The sequence below is a fragment of the Petaurus breviceps genome, unplaced genomic scaffold (genome assembly GCF_028583685.1).
Source record: "Petaurus breviceps papuanus isolate PSGF00001 unplaced genomic scaffold, PetGlider_PUasm1.0 110, whole genome shotgun sequence".
NCBI lineage: Eukaryota > Metazoa > Chordata > Mammalia > Diprotodontia > Petauridae > Petaurus > Petaurus breviceps.
Window position 1 is genome coordinate 5,209,524 of NW_027185597.1, and position 26,233 is coordinate 5,235,756.

A 26,233-nucleotide genomic window follows, 5' to 3' on the forward strand; every position below is an offset into this window, starting at 1 on the left:
AGATAGATAGATAGATAGATAGATAGATAGATAGATAGATAGATAGATAGATAGATAGATAGATAGATGGATGGATGGATAGATGGATAGATGGATGTAAAATAGGCAAGAATTGTTGACAATGAATTAAAGGTGGGGAATTGTGGAGGAGACTTCAGGGTTGTTATCCTGGCAGACTGAAAGAAAAGCATTACTATCAACATAAACAGGGAAGTTAGGTGAAAAGACAGGTTTGAGAAGGAAATGATGAATTTTTACTAATAGCTCTCTGACCCTACCTCAACTATGCCCCCTTTATAAAGCTCAATGTCGAGGTCATGTTGTTTATATGATTATATTGTGAACCTATTGGTTACATAAACTCTATGTTATAAGTGCTGTTGGTTATATGTGATTAAATATAGAGGGAGACATTGTCAAATCTTCTACATAAATCCACACTGGTCATGTAAGCAAATGATCACATAGGCCCATATTCTCTCTCAATCCCCCTTACTCCCCAACACAGAGACTGAGACAATTGTGTTATCAAGAAAAAGCTGTGGGGGAAAAATTTCATGGTCTCTTGATATTCATTCGGTGCAAAGAGGCACCAGAAGGACTTTAATTAAGTACCAGTAATTAGATAGCATCCTGATACAAGGGAAGGGTAGATGTCTAAAATCCAGGAAAAGATCAAAGTATGATAACATTCACCTGCATGCAATACTAACTTTAGTTAGCCCAGGGGAAAAAAATTACATGACTTCAAGTTGCTTCCGTCTGTGAATTTTTCTTAAAGCCAGTATCCTGGGGGTGGGGGAAAGGGTGGAGTGTGCAAATGTGATTCATAAAAACCATGAGATGAAACCCCAAGGAAGATGACACCCAAGTGTAAAGTTATATCTTTGCTCTTCCTGCCTGACTTCCCCCCCCCATCTTAGATCTATGGGGTAATGAAACAGATTCTCCCTGGACCCAAAAAGGATATTTAAAGCTTTTGCTAAACATGAGTGATTCTCTGGAGCCATTCAGACTGCTTATTGACTGATAAAATCATCTGAGTTCATATAACTGGGCTAAGGAATCAATAGAGCGCAATGCTCAGATTCCAGCTCATGATATCCAGGTCCTCAAATGGCTACTAATAATTTTAAAACTTCACAACAAGTGGCAGGTTTGTTTTTCAGTCTGTCATTATTTCTTTATTGAGAAATCTCTTCTGTGTGAAGTATATGAGCTCTAATATTCACATTCCTTCCTTTCTATCTGCTATTCCAGCTGCCACCGAAGTGTCCTTCTCCTTTGATGTTGGAAATGGGCCAGTGGAGATCGTTGTGAGATCCCCCTCTCCCCTCAATGATGACCAGTGGCACCGAGTCATTGCTGAGAGAAACGTCAAGCAGGCAAGTCTTCAGGTGGACCAGTTGCCACAGCAGGTGCGGAAGGCACCTACAGAAGGTCACACACGCCTAGAGCTTTACAGCCAGCTATACGTGGGTAAGTAACAGGGAAGCAGCTTCACTTCTCTCACCCTAGGAGATACAGATGGCTTCAAAACTACAGAAGGCAATTTCTTCTCTCACATGGGTGATTTAGGTACAGATATTTCTGTGAATTTGAGAATTAACCCTTTGAGCTTTTCTCCCAATTCTGTAATTCTCCAATCTTTCAGGAGACAAATAGCTGCATCATTTGTGCAGTGGGAAACATTCCTGGCTTAGAATCAGTAGACCTGAGTTCAGATCCATCTCTTTAATTTACTATCATTATGAATATGGGCAAGTCCCTCTTTGTTTACATATATAAAGGCCTCAGTTTTATATATATATATATAGAGAGAGAGAGAGAGAGAATGGGGCTGATAATAATGGGTATGTATGTAGCATTTGAAAGATTCTTCATGTCCTTTACATGTTTAATCTCATTTGAGCCTCCTAACACCACAACATGCATACTATAGACTTTATCATCCCCATTTTGTGGAAGAGGAAATCAAGACTCAGAAGACTAAAATGACTTGTCTATCATCACACAGGTAATAAGCAGCAAAAACAGAATTTGAACCAAAGTCTTGCTGAGTCCATCTTTCTGTCCACATCCCATGCCACCTTGTATTGTATCCTTCACAGAGCTAGGGGGTGGGGGAATGTGCTGTGTGTGTGTGTGTGTGTATTAATGGTATTCAGTAAGGTCTTTAACCAAAAACAAAAAAAAAATGCACCTTGGGGTAGGTGCTTTATAAATGTGTTGAATTCATTTGAATTGAACATCATACTTCCACCACCTGTAAATAATAGAAATATGTGTTTGCCCATCCCTCACTAGAGTTGATAAGTAATCCAAGACTTTTTATTCTCTTTACTTTATTTCATTGGATGACCAGAAAGGCTATACATTGGATAATAAATGTAAACCAAGTTGAAAAATGTGGGCTCCTTTATAAACATCAAAATCCCAGAGAACTAGAGTCAACCACATAGGTTAAGCTCAGATATCAATGCTTTTGTTTGTCTGGGGATAATGTTCCTCAATTCAATTTCTCTTCCAAATCAGTATAAAATGAGGCCAAGTCAAAAATCTATTTCCAAGTTTGATTCTTCAAGTTTGCTTTCCAGAGTAAGAATCTGTTAGGAAGGGGTGGCTAGGTGGCGCAGTGAGTAAGAGTGCTGGCCCTAGAGTCGGGAGGACCTGGGATCGGTTCTGGCCTCAGATACTTAACACCCACACACACAAAAAAAAAAAAACTGGCTGTGTAACCTTGGGCAGGTTACTTAACCCCAATTGCTTTAAAAAAAAAAAAAGAATTTTTTAGGAAATGGGTAGTTGTCTATTGAATGGGAAGGAAGGATGTTTGAGACACTCTGGTAAATATTTGTACAACCACCCGACATTCTCAGATGTTTTGCAATTGATACTTAACTGGGCTAAGTGTAAAAGTTTACTATCTCAGTCCACTGCATAAAATTTTGAGATTTCATCCATGTTGTTTTTACTTCCAAAAGTATAGATCAGAACCATCCACAGCTGTCCTTCCTGAGTGACTCTTGTCCATTAAATGCCACCAAATTTGAAATGATTTCTAGCTATAATTCCCTCCCACTCATTAATATGGAAAAGTGCCTGAGCCATTTAAATTTCAGGCCCTTGGTTGATTTTCCAAAATAAAGAAATATGAAGTATTTTTAGGAGGTTGTATGCTCAATGGACAAACTCCAGTAACAGTAGTTCTTGTTTTATGTAAGTGGACCATTCCACAGATCTCTAGATAAAGCAGTTTTTCTGTAATACAAATTTACCCTTACCCACCCACTTCACTTAGCCTGGATAACAAAGGCATACACAAAATGGTATTGTTAGACAAGTCATAAAATGTACTAAAATGCAGATATATTAAATATTTTACCATAATAACAAACAGAATTATGAAATGAAAGGTAAAGTTAACAATGAAGTGTGTAACATCAGCATAAGTGTACAGTATGTTACCCCTTCCTCACCCACTTCACCTAGCCTTTATCACTGCTGGTTGACTGTGCAGTACTTTTTATGAAGCTACCAAGAGAAATTTAAACAATGGCTCCCTTTTTTTCATTGTGTATCTGATGTTAGCAAACAATAATATCCTCAGCTATTCTTTGAACTTTTAAAAATTTTGGAAATATTTGGATCCATATTTTCAATACCAGAAAAAAATTCATTCAAATGATGAAGAGCTTCAGCCAACTGTTTCATTGTGAACTTGTGCAGATATGGACCCACCCTCAACCCTCATCAAAGGAACAAGTGGTAAAAGATTTCCCAAATAGCCCCAGTATTTCTGGGATTCTGAAGATTATGTGTAAATAAAAGGTCAGGTGACCTTTTCAGAAATGTGTGCCTTTAGGGACATAGTATATATCTTTATACAAACTGGTTAGATATAATTAAGTTTAGTGTAATCATTATAATGCTCTCTTCCTTTTTTTTTTTCCTTTGCATAATAAGTCTGAGCTCCTAGCTTTTAAATTTCCGATGACTTTGGGTTCAGTATTATGCCCTTCGAGCAATCCTGACTGGACTTCTTCTAAGAAGGCCTCTCCAAATTTTTCTACAGCAGTAATAGCCTACAGGAGGCTGGTCCCAGAGGGAACCAGCCCCACTTGTCAATCAGTGACCTGAACTGTGAAATCCAGTTACACAAAAGCCAGCTGTCACACACTGTTGGACTGGGTATCAGGAAACGTAGTCTAATCCATGCTCTGCCACGTATGACCTATGGCAGGACACTTAACTTCTGGGTGGGAATAGAAGGCCTAGAAAAAGTCACTCCTTGGCAGCCAGCTTCTTCACCTATAAAATGAGGGATCTCGATAGGGGTTATCTTTAAGATTCCTTTCATCCCAGACATTTTGCGATTTTAAATTAAATGAGGCAGAGGTTCATGTCTTTTCTGTTTATACTCTTATTCTCTTCCTTCTCTTTCTCTCTTCTTTCCTCTCTTAATTTTGATACCTAATCCACCTTTCCAAAATGGTGCCTCTTTTACTTACATTTCTTGATTAGCTGATCAACCATTAGTGGATGGTTTTAGACATCAGTCACTAGAGGAAGGTGCACCGTTACCCAGCTTGTCTTTCAAAGGAAGAGGTTATTGTCCAGTGTTTCCACTTATGTGCCATAAATACCAAAGTATCTAGCCACAAGACACTGCTACTGATAAGGTATCACTTACCCCCTTTGAAAATGCCTAATAAAAGAAGGAAAAGGTAGTACCAGCTACATATAATCTTAAATGCAACAAGAGGACATCCTTACAAAGGGGATGGCTTGGGGTCATGGCAAGCAGTGGGAATTCAGATCTACAGCTCTTACTTAATAGAGAAAAAAGTAATGGAGGAATTTTTAAAAGCCTCTATGAGAAAATGGTTGCTGGTATTTCTGTAATGCTGCACTCAGGACTTTTCTGTGTTCTGTCCTATAATAAGCAGCTAGAATGTGGCTGGTTCCCTGGATGGCCTGGCAGTAACTTGCCCATCACAGAGCTTTCCCTAGTCATTGTCCAGGTGCTGGGGCTCACATCGCATGTAGGCAGCCATGGACCAGATTTCCTTACAGGGCTAGTGAGCAGCAGGCATGCCCGTGGTCCTCACATAAATGAGGCTGATAACATGCTGGATTCAGCTGAAGCCCCTTTTGGTTGTAAAGTATCTCAGGGAGCTCAGAATATTGGCAACAACAGTGGCAGTGATGGGACTGTGAGAGAGGATTAGGATAGCTATTGGGAACCAAGCTCCTGGCAGCCCAGCTGGGGACCCAGGCTACTGGTACAGGACATGACAAGACAGGCAGCAGGTGTGGGCACTAATGGGAAGCAGTCTGGGCCTGAGTCAAGGCAGACAGCACAGGATCAGGGGCAATGAAAGGCAGAAGAGAAGGGGTCAAGACAGGCAGAGGCAGCAAATCAAATACAATGAGTAAGGACTGTAACCCTCTAGAGCTGTCCTTCAGAAAAAAAAGGTAGGTTCCCTGATAGTATCTGAAGTCATTTTGGAATCTCTTATCCTTAGAGCCTCAGATCTGCTAAGTTGGGTCAATATTCTTTCTGAAACTCTCCAGCATCTAAAGGAGTTTCACTCATTTTTCTGCCTGGTATACTTTCAAAGGAAAGAGGGAATCATCTTCATCTTAGGCAAGAGCTTTTAGTTTTGATGCCTGATGGCATCTTGTCCCTTTATTCCTCCCATTTCAGAGGCCAGATTTGTCCTGGGGCTAGGGTATTGCTGATAACTCCTTGGATGGACTGAGGAGAAAATTAAATTTAAATCAACAAACATTTATTAGGTGCCTACAAGGTATCAGGCACTGTGCTAGGTGCCAGGGATAAGAAAACCAAACCATAACAACCCCTGACCTCAAAAGACTTGTATTCTGCTAAGGGCATACATAGCATAAGTGCCTACTTCTTTATATGACTTTCCAATTTGAATGTGGGCTCTTTTAGGGCAGGAGTTGTGTTTTGCCTTTTTCTATAACCTCAGAGCTTAGCAAAATGCTTTGGTGCATAATAAACCCTTAATAAATGCTTGTTGACTAACTGACTGACTGACTAAGGCATATGACTGAGGATTGAATGTGTGATTTCATTCATATAAGGAACCCACATATGAGGATATGTCCTCTTGTAAGGCAGACAGAAACATTCTCTTCAAGTTATAGTCTTGGAGAATTGCTAGAAGGATTAAGAGATTGAATGCCCGGTTAGGGTCACACAGCCAATTTTATTCTGGCTTCAATTCTGGTTCTATGTCTACTAATGCCAACTGACTTCTCATTTGCTACCAAAAAAGAAAAGGCAAGTAGGAGATGGGCCAGAGGATAGAGCACTGGCCCTGGAATCAGGAAGACATAAGTTCATTTTTGGTCTTGTGTGACCCTGGGCAAGCCCAAGCCGTTTAACCTGTCTGTCTCAGTTTCTTCATCTGTATAATGGGGGTAATGATAGCACCTTCTGACTCAGTATTATCAAGGATAAAATGAGACTGGTTTTCAAGTATTTTGAAAACCTTAAAAGTTTTCAAGTGCTATCTATTGTTTTAAGAGAATTCAAAATAACATGCCTTAATTTCAAAAAGGAAAGAGTGGTAAGAACCAGGAGATAGAAGATGGGAGGGGAAATTGGAAAAGGCCTAAGATCACAGTTGAACTGTGCTCTAAAGAAAACTTTGTGTTGTTTAATCATTTTAGTCGTATCCACTCGTCATGGCCCCTTTTTAGGGTTTTCTTGACAAAAATACTGGAGTGGTTTACCATTTCCTTCTCTAGCTCATTTTGCAGTGAGGAAACTGAGGCAAACAGGGTTAAATGACTTGCCCAGGGTCACACAGCTAGTAAGTGTCTGAGGTCAATGTGAACTCAGGAAGATGAGTCTTCCTGACTCCAGGCCTAGCCTATACTCTATCTACTGTACCATCCAGCTGCCCCATCTAAAGGGGTGCTAGAGATGCTTTATACCAGGCATAGGTAAAACAGCAGAGCACAAAATACTTGAAGAATTACTGTAACTTCTCTCTGAGGCCAAGCTTGGCTAGAGACTGTATAGGAGAACAATACCAGCCAGCCATGTCACAAAGCTCTGTTTGGTCAGCTGCTCCTCCTGTTCAGAGCATTCCAAAAGAGGGAATGAACGCTTGCCATTACCGTGTCAAATGACAGAAGGAATGGGAAATTCAGACATTTGTATGCAAGAGAAGAAAGATGACTCTATGGATGTGAAATTCACCCAGCTCTGTGTAACAATGAAATAGCAACTTCTAATAGCTGAACAAGTTTGGTGTAAGGGCATGCAGTCTCACGTCCTCTGATTAGAAACAGAGAGAAAGTGTTTGTATTCTGTTTTCCATTTCCTGTGTACAGACTCCCAGGTGAGTGACTGTGCTATCAGAATAGCCAAGCTGAAAATAAAAAATGAAACACCTCCCTACCGGAATTTGGCTCCCTGAATGAGGGCCTTGCAGCAAATCTCTAGCATTACAATGGTAAGGCTTATATAGGCCTGGAGCATTTTCGAAAGAAGAACAAAATATGCCAAACTCTTTCAACAGAAGAGGACTATTTTTTGAGGGTTGGGAGTTAATACAGGGTGAAATGTTAGGTCTAAGTCCACTTCTTTTTTTTCCCTCATCTCTTCCAAAGCAAAATTCCAGCACTACCTTTTATTAAGCGACTATTCTATTCTCAAACCATCTACATTTTTTTTCTTGTCTTCATGAAACTTATTCCTAAATCCTTTTCTCAGTTTGAATACTTCTTGATTTCCTTTGGGATTTTTTTTACAACTCTATAGCACAGAATAAAATGAAGATTGAATGCAGGTAAACAGCAAGAAATGAGCTTCTCACAAGCTAAGATTATATGAGAAACCATGCTTTACACCTGTCTCTGCACAAACATCCTTCTCTGTGCAGTCACTGGTGCCAAAGCAAGAGCCCCTCTGTCTGGGTGTGGCTCATGGGTTCCAGGGAAAGAGGGAAGTAGTCCTTCTTCCTGCTTGCTTCCTCTTACCTTCCCTCTCAAAGTTTGCCATTAATAATCAAACACTGATCAATTAGAATAATAATAATAATAATCAAACACTGATCAATTAGAGGGAATAAAGGAGAATACTAGCCACTCCCATGACCAGTTTTGTAAAATGCCCTCCTTTTCATTGGTATCTGGAGTTATTAAGTATTCTAGATGAGCAAAACTATGGAGAGTGAAAATATAAACATCTTAAGGTAAGCTGGGTGTATTCTCAATCTTGACTGCGTAAACCTCAGTTCTCTCTGTCTCATGCATTACATTTTCTGATCTCCCTCTCCTCCCATATTCCTTGGGTCCCTTGGGTCCTATCTTTTAAAAGTTCCCAAGACCAACTACCATGGAATTGCTTTCACTTTTAGGAGAGGGATGCTCTTAAGCCCTCCCCTTCCTTTGCTTTCTTACAACTCAACAACTTTGTCATTTAACAACTCAACAAAGTGAGTAAACTGTTTACAAAATTGGAGCTGCTTATCTTAAATTTATGCATTTTCAATACACATAGTTTAAACAGAAGTAGGTTTTTCTTTAGAAAATCAAGGATTTCTTTCCTAGAAATATTAGAATTCTAGTATTAGAAAGTATACCACAGGAAAAGTCGAAAGGGGTATGGGAGAAAATATGGGAGAGAGTAGATTGGAGGAGGAGATATCCTGTGGGATTGCTATTTTGGGGCGGTGGGTAGGGGAAAAATGGGGAGAAAATTTGTAACTCAAAATCTGGCAGAAATGAATGGTGTAAATCAGAAGTTAATAAAGCATTTGAAAAAAATAAAATAAAATAAATACAAAAATATTTTTAAAATAGAAAGTATAAAGCTTAGCACAATATTGGAACATAGTAAGTAGGTGCCATATAAATGCTTATTACCTTACTTACTTAATACTGCCACTGTTTTACAAATGAAAAACTGTGATCCAAAGGGATTGATAAGATTTGCTCAAAGTTGCTCAACTAAGTAAGTGGTGGGCCCAATGCCTAAATTCATTTCTTAGACTATAGAATCCTTGAGGGCAGGAAACACTTGTTGTTCTTGTTTTCTGTATGCTGAAAGATAAAAAAAAGTTGGGGTGATTTAGGAGAAATTTTATAGTTTCTTTTGTGGATTACCTCCATACCTGTATTCAGCCTATATGTGTGTATTCTGACTACTGCATGTGACAATCAATAAGCATCTCATTAACTTGAAATTATTTCTGTCTCCTAATTTTTATGACCTGCCAATGTTTGAAGGTATTGGGTTTTTTTTAACCCTGTGGAAATAGATATAACTGAGTTGCACCCATGGGTATGAGTACTGACTGAGTCAGCAAGAGTCACCAAGGAAAGTACATTTCAGCTGCAATTCTGAATGCATTCCCATTGCAACAGTATTCTGAATTGTCCACATAGAAGGCATTGTCCTACACAAACCTTACCTTCCAGTCATCTAGAAAGCAACTTTTAAATTCATTTGTAAAACAAAATTTAAGTTATTTAGTTTGAATGTAGATACCATGGGAGTTGCTCACATTTTGAAACTGTCCTTTTCCATTGACTTGAAGTCCAGTACCCTCTCTCTCCTCTTTTTCTGTAAATTGCATATTCCTTTCCCCAGGAAGATATTGTCTGGATGTTAAAACCAGTCTAATCTAAGTTACTTTTAGATTTATGCCTTTCCTCTATTATACAATGAGATGTTTAAATCCAGACCTTATAGAAAAATCTGGACCTACCAGATATCCTGACCTCTCTAGCATGTAAATCTTTTGCTTCCTATAGTGTAGTCTGTAAGATGCTTTGATTCATTGAATGGGTGGAGATTGTCATAAAGAAAATAGTTTTCTCTAGTTGACCAACTAATTTTAAAACTTTTTCCTGTGAAAATGAATCTTTTTTATTCCACGATAGTCCTAAATTGATCTATAATCAAAACTAGAAACTCACATAGTAAAATGCTAAAACTACTCAGAATTGGCATATGTGATTGATACAAGTCATTAGAGAAGCTTTTGTGGTTCCAAAAACTCCCTTTTGATCTATCCAAAAGATTGCAGGGAACATCACTTTTACATGATGTTTTGATGTTGTTCATGTTCAGCTTTTCATGACCCCTTTTGGGTTTGTTGGGGTGTTTTTTGTTGTTTTGTTTTGTTTTTTTGGCAAAGAGAGTAGAGTAGTTGGACATTTCCTTTACAGCTTATTTTACACTTGAGGAAACTGAGGCAAACAGGATTGCGTGATCTGCCCAGGGTCACACAGCTAGAAAATGTCTGAGTGTAGATTTGAAGCACTTCCTGACTTCAGGCCCAGCACTCTATCCACTGCACCACCTAGCTGCCCTTGCTTAATAAATGTTTATTGGTAGATTAGCTCTGAATTCAACCAGTCTTAGATTCAACACACAATGCAAAAAAAAAAAAAATGTATTGTCTCTTCATCTTTCCCTCCAGCATATCTTCTTTTTTGCTAAACCATCAGCATGTGCTCAATATCTACATTCCGATTTTGCTCCCATGTCGTTGCTAACTGCCCAAGGCCTTTAATTTTTCCCTTTATACTATCCTCTTACAATCTGACTTCAAAAATATGAGGTTTTGCTTATGTAAAGCCAAAAAAGGGCTTGATTTTTTTTGCCTGACCAAGATACAATCATTCTCTCCTTCCTCTCTTTTGCTGCCAAACTCTTTACCTTATTCCATGCTTACCTATTCTACCTACCCACCTCACAAGTTATTATGCTTAAAGAGCTTTGCAAACTGGAGAAAATTACACATTTGTGAGTTATTGTTAATATATCTACTGTGTCTGCTTTCTCATCACCTAGCCCTTAACCTCCTGCAACCAGTCTTCCTCCCTACCATCCCACTGATAGAAGACTTTTAAAGCTCGTTTGTGATCACCAAATGCAAAGGCTTTTTCTCAGTATTCTTTTTCATGACTTGCCTATAGCATTTGACTCTATTGGCCTCCTCGAAATTTTATCTCCTTTTGACTTCCATGCAGCTATGTGGTTCTTATTCTCCTCCTACAGTTCTAGGTACTCCTCCAATAGCTTTTCTTCCTTTTTCTACCCCCTTGGTGTGTGTCCTCAGCTCTATGATCTTTTCTCTCTAGTTTCCTTCCTTCAGATAATTCATCCTTATGTTTCAACAATCCCTTCTCCACTGATGACTCCCAAATCTGTATCTCTAGCTTAGAGCTCTGCTGTTGGCTGCAGAGGCAATCCACACCCAGAAATTCTAAGGATTACTGAAGGTGGGAAAAAAAAGACGGAGAATCAAATTATAACAAGGTTAGGAGTACAGAGGAGCTAAAATTAGGAAAAGATACAGCACCGGTAAAGGAAAAATGGAAAAGGCTTTTTCCTAGCAGTTCAAGGTGTGTTATGAATAGCCAAAGCAAAACAAATTAGAAGCTAATTGCCAGAGTCTATCTCTTTCAGACCCAGAGACACATACATAAAACAGTGCTGTCCAAGGTCCTAGAAGAAAGCAAATCTAATACAACTTCAAAGAAGCTTGTCAGCAAATCAGACTGTGGAAGGTGATTCCCTAAGTTGCTATAATTACATTTGGCTCAGGAAATATTTTAAAGGTGGCTTATAAAAGTAGTAAGGGTACATGTTGGTATTCATTTTGTTTCATTTGTAATGTTGCTCTGAATATGTATATCACAAAAATTAGGTAACATTGTTTAGCTGTTTGTATTCAGTTTCCCAGAGCAATGCCCTGTGATAGGGAATACTAAGATAGATAATATCCTGCCCTCAAGGAGCTCAGCATCTGATTTGATTAGATCACTATATTTTCCCATATTTCTTCATAGTATAGAATAATAGAGTCCAAAATTGTGAAGTCTACTTCGGTACCCACACAGCATTTTACCCTAAGCAGTGGTAGAGTCCAAGTGCTCGGTAGTGTCTAAGTGCTCTTATCTGTAGTGGAAGATCCCACAGGCAACAAGAAAGCACCAGGGTACATAATTAATTACTTTGAGGCTGGTCTGTTTGCTTGGAATTCACAAATCCTTCCTCTCCTATATGCTGAGGCAAGGAGAAATACCATGCAGGAATGAAGATAAACTCACCAAAAATCAGGAAATGCTATCTGAAGAAATTCAGTCCAAGAAATTGGACTTCTGAGAAGTCCAACTCAGCACTCTTTGTATGTGAAATGCATTTCACATGGTGCTTTCTATTGTTGGGCTTATTGGGGCATTGTTAGTCAATCCATTTCAGTCTCCTTACAAATCTGAACTGAATTTGTGCAAGTCAATCTCTACCTTGCATTTTTTCTTCCAGAGATTTAGGGCTCTCATGAATCAAGGTTTTACCTGGATTAAGTTACTAAAGTTAGAACTTTAGTAAATTTTCAGCTCACTCCCAATATACATGATATTAATCATTACTTTGAGTCTTTTTCTGTGGTCTCTATGAGCAGTTCCTACAGTTCTTTACAAAGAGTGGTGATTAAATCCAATTAAAAAATATATTGAATGCATAAATAAATGAATGAATGAGGACAAAACTCCCTTAGTAAACACTGAAAAAAATTAAGCAAAAACTAAGGAGACTGTGAGAAACTTAGGATCCCTCAGAGCAAGAAAGATTTATTACCCCAGCACGGTTCTTATTTATTATTCTTCCCTTTATTGATCCCTTAAATTTAATACCTGCTGTTTTTATTTTGTTTTCTAAATCCTCTGTAGTAATTGGCTATGATGTCATTTATTATAGATAACCACTATGTTTTTGTAATTATTTTTAATTGCAATACTTTAATGTCAAGTCATAAGATCATTAATTTTACAAATTAAGTTCAGATTTTCATCTCATACAATTTTCATAAATACAATTATTATTCAGACAACTCTTAGTAAAGGGGGTGAGCATGGGCTCCCTATTGAAAATAGAAAATTGTAATTGTTACAACTAATAAAGGTTTGTTGTGTGACCTGGTTTGATATTTTTACATGAGGATCCAGAATTTGAATTTTTGGCACTAGTTACTCTAGCAGATTCATGTAGCACACAAAATGAAAAGTTGAGCACAATCAATTAACCACATAATTTAACCATGACACATTAAAAATCATTCTCCATTGAATATAGTGATCATCTTCCTGTCAGAATTTTTCTTTATGTTAATCAGAGCAATGATGGTAAACGTTTTTTTTTTCTGTCAAAGGCCACCTGTATTTGTAAAAAAATAGACACAATTCATTTCACCTATATGAAAAAAAAGAAACACTAATTGTTCTACTTCCCTATTTTTTAAATTAAAAGCAAATAACAAATCAGTGGTTGACAAAATCGACTTAGAAATATACTTCAGTTCTCTAATAAAGGAATTTTTTTAAGTATGTGGAGAAAAGAGGGCTGGAAGAAAAGGAAGAAAGGTGACAGAGATAATAAAGAAAGTTCAATTCAGTAAGCATATATTACATGACTTCTCTGTGTATATAGGATGATAGGGTTAAAACTGGAAAGGACCTCCTAATCTAACCCCCTCATTTTACAGTTGGAGGAACTGAGGTCCAAAGAGTAACCCAAAGTTCTGCCAGTAGTGTCTCCCCAACTGGTAGAGCCAGGATTTATTTCCTCAGGACAAAAAAAGAAGTTCCTCATGGATGACAATTGTTTTGGTTTTGTCCTAGTATCCTGAGTATCTGAATCACAGTAGGCATTTAATAAATGGATTTTGAAAATAACCAATCATGACTCCAGAGCATTTGACAGTGTAGAATGCCTTCTGCCTTTCAGGAGAGACAGAAATCTCTGCCAAGCATTGAGGATGAAAAAATAAAACCTGAAACAATCCTCACTCTCAAGAAGCTTGTAATCTACTGGGGTACACTGATAAGTATATTGATAAATAAATGTAAAGTTTATACAAAGTAAATATTGACACAGTGAATAGAGCACTGGCCCTAGAGTCAGAAGGACCTAAGTTCAAATCCAGCCTCAAACACTTAACATTTACTAGCTGTGTGACCTTGCACAAGTCACTTAATCTTAATTGCCCTGTCTTCTCTCCTCCAAAAAAAAAAAGTAAATATGAAATCACTGAGAGGGGGACCACTAGCAAGTGGATTATGCACAAAAGGAGAAACCAAGAGAATCACTTGGAGGACAAAAAAGGAGCTAGATATGTACCCAGGGATGTTGAAAGAAAAAGACAGAAAAAGATGTACATGTAGAAAAACATGGAAAGTAACATATACATGCATATGGACAAAGAGAATAGAAATACCCGGAGAGGCACATAAATGTGAAAAAGCCTTCAGATGGAGAAAGGTAGCAGTAAAGGGAACCAGTTAGACCTATTTTTATGTTTGGTGGTAATTGTGCTCATGGCACACAGTTGGCTAGGATCATCAGAGGCAGTTATTATCTATTGTCCCTCCCATTTGAAATTCCAGTGATCTAAACAGAAATTTCATAACAGCCTTTTTTAACTATAAGCAAAACAAAACAAAATAAAAACTTGTTTCTCTGCTTTTATTTTCAAATTTCAAAAGTTTCTTTTGGAAATCAATCTGTGTTTGCTTCACCATCAAGTTCTGAGGGAATGAGTAGGGGTTTGGAAAATTCCTTTTGAGATTGAGAGGCATTGAGCAATTTACTAGCTTTACCCTTTGACCTAAAAAAGCTGCCATATTGCCTTATCCTTGTTCTCTGTACTCTCAGAGCTGCCCCTTCTATTCTACCTGCAAGTCACAGTTTGAAATCAACATTTATTTCTGTTCTGAGCATTTCTTTCCTTCTTGGCCCCTTTTCCTGTCCCATTCCTTCTCCAATCAAATCCAATTTTTTTGGTCTAGCTGGGACCTATTGTTGATGAGAGGCCAGAAACAACAAAAACCCAGGAGGGGGATAATACCTTTAGAAATAGAAGGTTAATTTTTTTTTCCAAATGTTGTTAGATCTGTGAAGACACAACTGTATGGGGAAAAATTTTCAAAGACTATTTTGTTTTACAGTCCTAATGTCCAATATTTTGTTTTTGCAACTATAAGTTTATCACTCCAGAGTTTCCCTAAGGCTATCTGACAGCTTAGCTTGGGCAAGGGCTCCCTGGTGTGTCAAACATAGGCTTATAATTCTCCCACACACTTCAGACCCCTCTGACAAAATAAAATAGCTTCTTCAGATCATGTTGAGGTGTTGCTTTTTTTTAAAAGACTAATTCAAAGATATTGACAGCTTTGGATAGCTATCAGCCAGAAACATCATACCCATTCAAGGTAATTAAACATCTTTGAATGTAATCTCCCTTATAGCAGACAATGAAACTAAATTGTGGAGGCCCCCAAGAGGGGGAAAAAACTCTAACTGATCTGGACTGCCTTTTTAAGTAGAGACTTCAGAAAAATATAGAAATACCTTTATGAAGAATAACTAAATTTTATGCTTTACCATGTGATCAAAGGGCAAACAAGGCCAAGCATTCCATTGAAAGGAAAATAAACAAACTACTGTAGCTCTGAATGAAAAAGGCCTAGGTAAATTTATTATTCCATACTTTAAAAAAAATAAGTGCAACATTTAGATTTTTTAATGGGTAAACAGTATCAATATTTATTATAAAAGTTTAGGTTGTTTTTTTTTTTATTATTTCTACCAGAAGTCAGGAACACATGACATTCTGGAAAAACTCTACCCTCCTCATTTTAAACTGTTTCCTTCATTCCTTGCTCTGAAATGTAGGGGACATCACATCTATGTCAATCAGATACTCCAATACATCCATAATCTCACTGATTTGAATGTCTGCTCTGAAAATGTAACTCAGTTCCTCATTAGATAGAATATTGTGCCTGGAATCAGGAAGACCCAAGTTTAAATCCAGCCTCACACTTAATGATAGGACTGCTAGGTGACTCAATGGATAGAGTGTCAGGTCTAAAGTCAGGAAGACTTATCTTCCTGAGTTCAAATCTAGCCTCAGACACTTAATAGCTGTGTGGTCCTGGGCAAGTCACTTAACCCTGTTTGCCAAAATTTCCTCACTTGTAAAATGGCTTGGAGAAGGAAATGGAAAACCACTCCCTTTTTTTGTCAAGAAAACCCCAAATGGGATCACAAAGAGTTGGACATAACTGAAACAATTGAACATTTAATGATGGTGTTATTCTGGGAAGTCACTTAATTTCTGTCAACTTCAGTGTCATCAGCTATAAAATGGGGATAATAACAACATCTGCTTCCTAAAGTTGTCAAGGATAAAATAGGATAACATTTATAAAGCACTTAACATAGTACCTGGCATGTAGTAGGCACTTAATAAATGCATATTCACTTCCTTTCACAACTAGCCATACTTTGTCGTCCTGAGGGTCTCTGGTCCCAGTCCTCCCATGAGTACATCACAAGAGGTCTGCCCAATTTGCTGAAGGCCATTTTTGCTTTCCTTTTACCTCAGGAGGATACCAGGGAAGCACTCTGGCACTCTAGTCATCTACTTTCACCTTCACCACCTGACTAGCCCATATTTTCTCCCTCACAACCTATTCCTCAATGACATTTTACTTCACTTATAAAATGTCCCTCTTTGATCATACATTGCTGTTTGCTCAGAACCACTATATATACCCTTCCATTGCCCTCTGCAAACAGTAGGCATTTTTAATAGTTCAGCATCATGTACACCATGCCCCATTGTCATAGTGCATCCCCAGCAAAATGTTAGTATTTAAAGGATACACCTTGGCTTCGATAGAAAGGTAGGGCCATTCAAGGAACTTTGCAGTTTCCCAAAGGCAATCCAACCCTCCCTATCCTTTTCAAATGTCAGTCCAATTTGCTATCCACACTTAAAGTCTGTCCCATATGTCCATGCTGATAGACAAATGCTACACCTTCAGATTGTCCATTCACATGAGGAAAACATTCTTTATAGTGATTTCAGATCTCTTCCAAAAAACTGTGCCATGTTCTAGGCATTCATCCAATCAGTTCATGCCATAAACAAATAGAAGCATTACCATATACAGAAGGATGCTTAACCTTTCTTGTGTCCTGGACCCCTTTGGCAGTACAGTGAAAGCTATAGATCCTTTCTCAAAATAATTGTTTTTAATACATAAAAATGAAAAACATCAAATTAAAAAGGAATTGAGTATGTTGAAAGATAGCTACTAATATCCATATATATATATATATGTATAATATATACATTTGTATAGATACATATAGGCAGAAAGAGGAGACAAGAGGTTAGGAAGGGAGGATGGGAGAATACATCAAGGACCCCAAGTTAAGCATTCTTGATTTATAAATTAGGCAAAGAAGAGACCAAGTTATCACTCTTTGCAGATGATATGATGATATATTTACAGAATCCTAAAGAATCAAGTAAAAAACTACTTGAGACAATAAATAAATTTGGCAAAGTTGTAGGATATAAAATAAACCCACATAAATCCTCAGCATTCCTGTATATTTCTAATGAAATCTAATAGCAAGAGATAGAAAGAGAAATCCTATTTAAAGTTACTATAGACATTATAAAATATTTGGGGATCTACCTGCCAAAGCAAACCCAAGACCTATATGAACACAACTACAAAACTCTTTCCACACAAATAAAGTCAGATCTAACTAATTGGAAAAACATCAATGGTTCATGGCTGGGTTGAGCTAATATAATAAAAATGACAATTTTGTCTAAATTAAATTACATATTTAGTACCATACCAATCAATTTACCAAAATATTACTTTATAGAACTAGAAGAAATAGTAACAAAATTCATTTGGAAGAACAAAAGGTCCAGAATATCAAGGGAATTAATGAAAAGAAATGCTAGGGAAGGTGGCCTAGCTATACCAGATTTTAATCTGTATTATAAAGCAGCAGTCATCAAAACTACTTGGTACTGGCTGAGAAATAGAGCAGTGGATCAATGGAATAGACTGGGTACATGAGACTCAGTAGTCAATGACTATAATAATCTACTCTTTGATAAACTCAAAGACCCCAGTTTTGGGGATAAGAACTCACTATTTAACAAAAATTTCTGGGAAAACTGGAATATAGTATGGCAGAAACTGGGCATAGACCATTATCTAACACCATATACCAAAATTAAGTCTAAATGGGTGCATAATCTAGGTATTAAGGATGATACTGTAAGTAATCTGGGAAAGCAAGGAATAATTTACCTGTCAGATTTATGAAGAAGGGAAGATTTCATGACCAAACAAGAACTAGAGAACATTATAAAATGCAAAATGGATAACTTTGATTACATGAAACTGAAAAGCTTCTGTACAAACAAAGCCAATATAACCAAGATTAAGAGGGAAGTGGCAAATTGGGAAAGAAATTTTACAACCAATGTCTCTGATAAAGGCCTCATTTCTCAAATATACAGAGAATTGAGTCAAATCTATAAGAATACAAGTCATTCTCCAATTGATAAATGGTCAAAGGATATGAACAGGCAGTTCTCAGAGGAAAAAAATTAAAGATATCTATAAGCATGTGAAAAAATGCTCCAAATCACTATTGATTAGAGAAATGCAAATCAAGACAACTCTGAGGTACCACATCTCACTGGTCAGATTGGCTAAGATGACAAAACAGGAAAATGATCAATGCTGGAGAGGACATGGAAAAATTGGAACACTAATATATTGCTGGTGGAGTTGTGAACTGATCCAACCATTCTGGAAAGTAATCTGAAACTATGCCCAAAGGGCTATAAGTAATTTCATGTCCTTTGACTCAGCAATACCACTTCTAGAGTTGTATCCCAGAGAGATCATAGAAGTGGGAGGAAGACCTATATGTAAAAAATATTTATAGCAGCTCTTTTTGTGGTGGCAAACAATTGGAAATTTAGGGGATACCCATCAATTGGGGAATGGCTAAACAACTTATGGTACATGAATGTAATGGAATACTATTGCACCATAAGAAACGAAGAGCAGATGGTACAAACTGATGCAGAGTGAGAAGAGCAAAACCAGGAAAAATTTGTACACAATTACAGATACAACATATGTGTGATGACCAACTTTGATAGACCGGACTCCTGTCAGAAATGCAGGGCTATAAGTAAACTCCAAAAGACTCATGATGGAGAGAGATGTCTACATTCAGAGAAAGAACTAGAAAGAACAGAGTTTGAATGCAGATTAAAGCAAATTACCTGCTCTCTTTCTTTTTCTTGTTTGGTTTGGTTTCCTCTTTCCCATTGTTCATTCCATACAATCCTTCTTTATAACCTGACCAATGTCTAATGTAAAAGTATCTGCAGATCCTATACCTGATTGTATGCTGCCATGAAGGGTGGGGGAAGGGGAGGGAGGAGCAGAAAATTTGAAACTCAAAGAACTGGGGAACCGAATCTTGTAAACTCAAAGTAAGGGAACATTATAATTAATAAAGAAATTAATAAAGATCAAAAAAAAAACCAATTCTTGATTTAGAGGGAATCCCTCAACTTAGACTCTGAAGAGGCTCCCTATTTTATGCCTTACCTAGAGCATCATCAGACAGAATTATTTCTGTTCTCTTATTATATCTTTTGAAATCTGAGATATTTTCCCTACTGTTTTGATATTAGATTGATTCCTTAAATGCATTCACAACTGTGTTGCCTCCGACATGGTCCTCTGCTATGTATACTTGGTCCAGTCCAGATGCTTTTCCCATTTTGTTATCCTTACTGTAATGTCCACCTTTCCTACAACTAATGAGTAAGTTTACTAGCATTTATTAAGTGCCCACCATGTGGCAGGTTCTGTGCACTGTGAATCAAGAAAAGCCAAAAACCTATCCTTGCTCTCAAAGAGCTCACAATCTAAAGGCAGTGGGCAGAGCATGGGGAGGGGGCAGGGTTGGACAACATGAAATGCTCAAGACTTTGCTCTTAGGGTTCTAGTGTGTAGTGATTTCCCTTTCTTTAATGGATAAAACCACTTGCTGTAATAATTCTATCAATCCTTTCCATTTTTCTTTTATTTCTTCACTTACTAATCTTTTTGTATTGGTTTTCACCTACATTACTTCTCTTTGCTTTACAAAATGATACTGCTCATAATGGTCTGACATCTTCCTTATTAAGATCTTACTAATTAATTTATATTCTAACCTGGCATCATCATGGATAGTCTAATCAAGTTGAAAGATTATCTGGCTTGGAACTCTCTCTTATCCCCTCTGCTGCTTAGAAAAATCTTTATTGGCCTGAATGTAAATGAGTTTGTACTACTGTTATTTATTCCCAGAGTTCTTGACTTGACATTCATAAACTTGATTTTGTTGTTATTGTTGTTTTTTTAGTATTTTTAAAACTTTCTCAGTATAATATGTTTCTTTTGTAATCCTATGTGTTTTGTTTTATGCACTTTAAAATAGTGTTCTGAGGGATTCATAGGTTTCAGCAGACTATCAAAGGGTCAGTGATGCAAGATAGGTTAGGGATCCGCTGGTTTATTCAAACGCTACCATATACAGTCATCAATAATTACAAAGAGGAATCCTTATATGATTTTTAAAACAAAATGATTGCTTTTGGGAAACAAATCTAGTAAATTTGTATTAATCAAGTCATGAACCAAAAGCAGGAATTTCATTATCTAGCTATGCAATATTTTTCTTTTTTTTTTTAATTAAAATGTACTCTTAAGAAGCCCAGATGGAAATAAAATAGGCCACAAAAATCATGTGTTACTCCTTTGAGTGACTCTTGGTTTTATCCATTAACATCTTCTCTTCACTAACTAATTGAAACCCTCCACACCTTCTCATCCTGCAAAATTGGAATTTTCCCACACAAAAGTAAGTGCAGGTGCTGCTGCTCAAAAAATTTTCTCACCCAAAGCAGTGGCCCAAATTTACTATATTATAAGAGTGTGAAGCAGCAACAGCATGGAATCAGGAAGACTGGGGCTCATATCTCACCCTGGCAAGTCACTTAACCTCCATCCTTCAGTGTACTCATATATAAAAGGAGGGGGTTTAATGCAATGTCCTCTGAGGTCCCTTATAGCTCTAAATCTACAATCTCATGGTTTCCTTTTTTTAAAGAATGGCTCTCTAATACCCTCACATTTCTGATCTAGACAAAACCATGGAGCTAGAAAGTACCATGCAGGCCATTTCAAACTGAAATTGTACTCTCTTCAAGTAATTCCTATGTCCTTTTAGACATAATTAAATGCTTTTTTTTTTAAGACCAACTTGAAAGACCCTCCCTAGAAATGGCTTTCAAAATGGTAGTATGTCTATGTGTCAGAATAGTGTTTTCCAATGTAAGATATGGTACTGAAAGGATCACAACAAATCACCCAACCTGGTCAATTTTAACTTGTCCAGGTTCACACAGACTTTTACAGTAATCCCTTTCCAAACCAAATTCACTCTCATATTTGAGGACAAATTCCTATAGATTCCTCTGGCCTAAAGAAACTATTTCTGGCAAGCTCATATAGTAGAGGATCCTGTATAATCCCTTTTTACTCTGTCCTTTTTATTTAGAGACTTATCAGAATGCCCAGGGTCTCATTTTAACTGGAGCTGAGTTAAGATTAATTCCAGAAAATAAATGTTATATGTTGTCTTTTACATGTATCCATTGCTTCTATAATCTCTCTCCCACCTCTTACTATCTCCTTTCCTTCTCCCTCCTTCCCTTCCTCCTTTTTCCATCCATTCTCTCCCTCTCCTCTTCCTCTCTCCTTCCTGTTTCCCTTCTTTGTTCCTTTTTCTTCTCCTTTACCATTCTCCACCCTTTCTCCTTCCCCCCTCCCCTTCCCTTCTTTACTCTTTCTCTCTCTGCCTCTCTCCCTCTAGTCCTATTTCTCTTGCCAACACTTTCTCCACTTAGCTATTTATGTATCTTTCCTCTCATAGTTCAGGCTTCATGGTTGTGTCTTTGAGCTTAGGTCTGGGGCCAGGTAAAAATATATGATGGCTTTCTTAGAAATGCTAATCATTTCATAGGATCATAGATTTATAGCTAGAAGGCACCTGAGATGTCATCTTACCCAATCCTATCATGTTATTGAGGCCTAGGGAGGTTAAGTGATTTGCCCAGGCAGATCCAGGATGTGAGCTTCAGTTATGTTAAATATTATATTGAAATTGACATGACTTGTTCTATGGAATTTTCACTGAAGTGTTACCTATTCCATGCTCAGAAAATCACTCTGCAACTTCATAGAAAGGAAACATATTGTTGTAGCTAAAGGTCTGGCATAACAGTCAAAAATACCTAAGTTTAAACCCTGCCTCTGATAAATATTGACTATGTGACCCTGAGTAAAACATTTTACTTTTCAAAGTCCCAGGTATCTCCCTCAGACTATGTACAGACAAATTGCTTATCTCTATCGCTGTAGACTTTAATACCATGAATTCCTTACTCCAATGAAATCGTGAATCAGGCTCAGAGATTTAGAGTTAGTAAAAACATAAAGGATTATCTCTTCCCATCCCCTCTTTTTATAGATGAGGAGATCGAGGTCTAGAGAAAATAAGGAATATGTCCAAGGTCAAATAGGTGGTAAGCAACAGAGGTGGGATTTGACCTGTGTTCTCTGTCTCCAAAACCAGAACTCTTTTCACTCTTTTATGCTTACATAAAAAATAATAATAATGTCACCCAACTTTATAGATCAAATTACACTCTAATTATAATTATATAAATAATTATATTCTTTGTTCTACAAATTTTTTACTACAAGTCAGAAAACCTAAACTGAACTAGTAAGAAACGTAATACAGTTAGCTTCCTTCTACTTAAAATTGTAAATTTGGACCAAGGACAAGATGCTTTAATGTCGAATCAGAAGCAGGAGCTTTCTGAGGCAAGTAGCCAGATATCCAGTCTGGTTTCTAGTACATTTGTGCCTTCTGACTAATTGACTTGTTAACTATGCTAATATATTCATGTTCCTCTGCCTTTTTATTTTTTCTTTTAGTAGATTGTGCTATGGGATTGAATGCCTAAGATTAAAGAGCAAAGACTCACAGAGATTTTTTTTCCCATCCATTTTCCTATAGAAAACCAGACTTGACATCCAAAACAGCTTATAAAATGTCTGGATATCTCCAAATATTTTATTTCAGCTGCAAATTCAGTTGCCTCTCAAAAGAGGGCCTGTTTTTAATTAGGTGCCACAGCCTAAGGGGGAAAAGCTTCAGCTTAGTAGATTTTGACAGAACCAACTTGAAAGTAAGAATGCTAGGATTCTCTTAACATTCTCAATTTATCTTCTACCATAGTTGTTCAAGGAATGATTAGCTCTGTGAGGACAGGTTCAATGACAAAGTTTATTAAATCTGGTCTCTCTCTCTCTCTCTTGTGTTGCCTCTCAGGTGCTGCAGGAGGCCAGAGGGGATTTCTAGGTTGTATTCGCTCCCTCAGGATGAATGGGGTAACTCTTGATTTGGAAGAAAGAGCAAAGGTCACTCTAGGAGTGAAACCTGGGTGCTCAGGCCATTGCACCAGCTATGGAATGTACTGTGAGAATGGAGGCAAATGTGTGGAGAAGTACAATGGTTATTCCTGTGATTGCTCCAAGACAGCCTATGATGGACCATTTTGCATAAAAGGTAAGATATGACTATTTGTTGTTATTGCTGTTTTTCAATGCTCACTACTTTTCCTCTTCATAGGCCCAAATAACCCATTTAGTGAAAGAGGGTCAACCAGTCACAGACAGGGCTTTACCTGGAAAAGAATGGTGGTCAAGATCCCACTACTGTAATAGGTATGGTTAACTCCATCATCTTTATTATCTAGTAATCCTCACAAAGGAAATAGTGGTATTCAATTTCTCTCACATTCTAATGGACACTTGACTTGAATATCACAAACTAAACATCCAGTTTGATGATGAATGGTGCAATGATTGACACCCGAAAGATGGCTTTAAGCTTAACTCCATCATATCACTATGGGGGCGGGGAGGAGGTGGCAGGACACCAAAGAGGCAGCATGGTGATAAAGTGAATAGAATTCTGGACTTGGAGTCAGGAAGAGTTAGATTGGCATCCTGCATCAGACACTTCCAAGATAGCCTGGGTATGTCACAACCTCTCTACATCTCAGCTCTAAATCTTACTGTAAAATGGCAGTGATAACAGCACCTGCTTAACAATGCTATTGTGAGGATTCAGTGAGATAATCCATGTACAGCACCTTCAGACATTATATAAATGTCTGTTATAATTATTATTGCTTTTGCTATTCTTACAGTAACTCTTTGACCTAAGTTAATAGTAAAACACATATTTATGTGTGCCTTTAATGCTTCTGGGCTATGAGGAGTCTGGAGTCAGTCTAGTCCCATAAGAGCACCTCATTAGATCTATTCTTGAGAATACCTAGGTCTTGTGAGTGAAAACACACATTCTTCTAAGAGACACTGACCAAGTGGACAATTCAGGTTCTCTGGTAATGGTCAGGCAGACTGATTTTGAATGGTCCCCTAGTTTTCTAATAAATAGGGCCTTTGACTATACGTTGTATTCCTTCTCTTTTCCATTCCATCCTTTGTACCATTTGTAGGATAATCTTTTTTTCTTGCATCAATCTGGTAATATTACTCAATTTGTCACAAACTTTCAGTAGTTCCGAACTGCCTATAGAGGAAAATTCAGATGCCTTTTTCTGACATTCAAGGCTTTATAAAATATGGCCTTCCCCTCTCTTCCCACTCTCTGCCCTATGAATACACACTGTGTTCACATCTGCTCATCTTTGCTCATCTACCCACAATCCCTCCATTCCCCTCCTCCCTCCAGACTTATTGAATCTGTAAGGCCAACTCATGTCACCTCCTACCTCTTCTCCCCCAGACAGCCATGACCTTCCCCTTCAGACCACAGGAGACTTTGTTTGCAGCTCCTCTAAATGCATGTATCCTATAATGTTAGCTATTATAACTCTCTGCACTGGTATCATCTCCCATTTACGGCAAGGACCATAGATTACCTAATTTTTGCATCTAGTACAATTCTCAATTCACAACAGGTGCCTGATAAATGGTTGTTGTTGTTGCAGTTGACTTTAAGGACCCAAACATATAATCCTTTCATAAACCCTGTATTAGGATGTGAGCTGGAAAATTCATGTAACTTATTGATTACTTAATTTTCCTGTACCTGAAATTTTAAGAAAAAAGAGAGGGCAAGGAGAGAAATTTTCCACCTTCCTGGTTTATGAGTTAAGTACGAGTTAAATCCCTGTTTGCTTTGTAAAGGAATATAAAGCTTTTGGGTGTAGTCTTCAGTGAATGATTGTTGCATCTCTTAATAAGAAGCTTTACATAAACACCCCATTCACAGGGCCTGTGCCATGATGAATACATGAAGAGTTGTTTATACTGCATTAGTCTTATACAATGCCATCCAGAGAGGGATGCATTGTTGGAAAATATGCTCTATACATCCAGGCTACATCTGGCATTGCTTTTAAGATGGTAATAGAAATGATGTTAGATGGGTATGAAAAAGAAATACCAAACAGCAACAAAAGTGGGAAAAGAATCAATTGAAGAAGACGATTTCACATTAACAGTATTATTATAGAGTATCTTTCTGTTCCAAACAACAGGAATTCTGTGCTTTCCTTGTGGCACACAATTAGGATGGGCTTGTGGATTACATTAATTTTGTACTTGTAGAAATGACAGTCTTGCAATTACCGTTCATTGTGCTTGATGCTAATTTCACTGTAGTCATTCTATTGCCAAAGTAATGTCTGAAAGCAATCAAGTAAACACTAATGCTTGAAAGACTCTAGTACATAAGTACCAATTTAAAGAAAATCACAGTCCTGGTATTTTTAGAGATTTAGGTTAAATACAGAGGCTCCTACAAAATCCCTGAGGGTTAATAAATATTATGCCTAAATGCCAAGGCAGGGATATCTATCCTTAAGCTTGCATCAGTGTTAAATATAAAGGTAAATCAGGTTTGCTTCATTCCTTTGCTCATTGGTTCAAAGAGCTTATCCAATATATATCTAAATACCCTTTTTAAATCATTTCTGAGCAAAATGAGTTTGAGTCTGATCCTATTAGGAGAAAAAAAATACAAAACTTAGAAGTGGGTTTGTGGACACCCTAAGGTCTCAGATAAAGACTACTGCTGACTTGAGAAATAGCAGTAAGTCTCAGAACAAAAGAGTAGGTAGCAATTGAAAATAGTAATACTTGAACCAAGGCAAAGAATCTTGTCATCTTCCATAGA

General features: G+C 37.5%; 1 protein-coding gene across 1 annotated transcript in view; it reads left to right on the plus strand.

Annotated features, from left to right (window-relative positions):
• LOC138156879 (contactin-associated protein-like 2) overlaps window positions 1-26,233 on the plus strand; it is a 2,167,135-nt gene that overhangs the window by 1,885,377 nt on the left and 255,525 nt on the right. Inside the window, exons 17-18 of the mRNA XM_069082365.1 lie at window positions 1,261-1,479; window positions 23,354-23,590. Coding sequence (XP_068938466.1) covers window positions 1,261-1,479; window positions 23,354-23,590 — 456 coding nt within the window. The remainder of the gene's footprint in view (window positions 1-1,260; window positions 1,480-23,353; window positions 23,591-26,233) is intronic.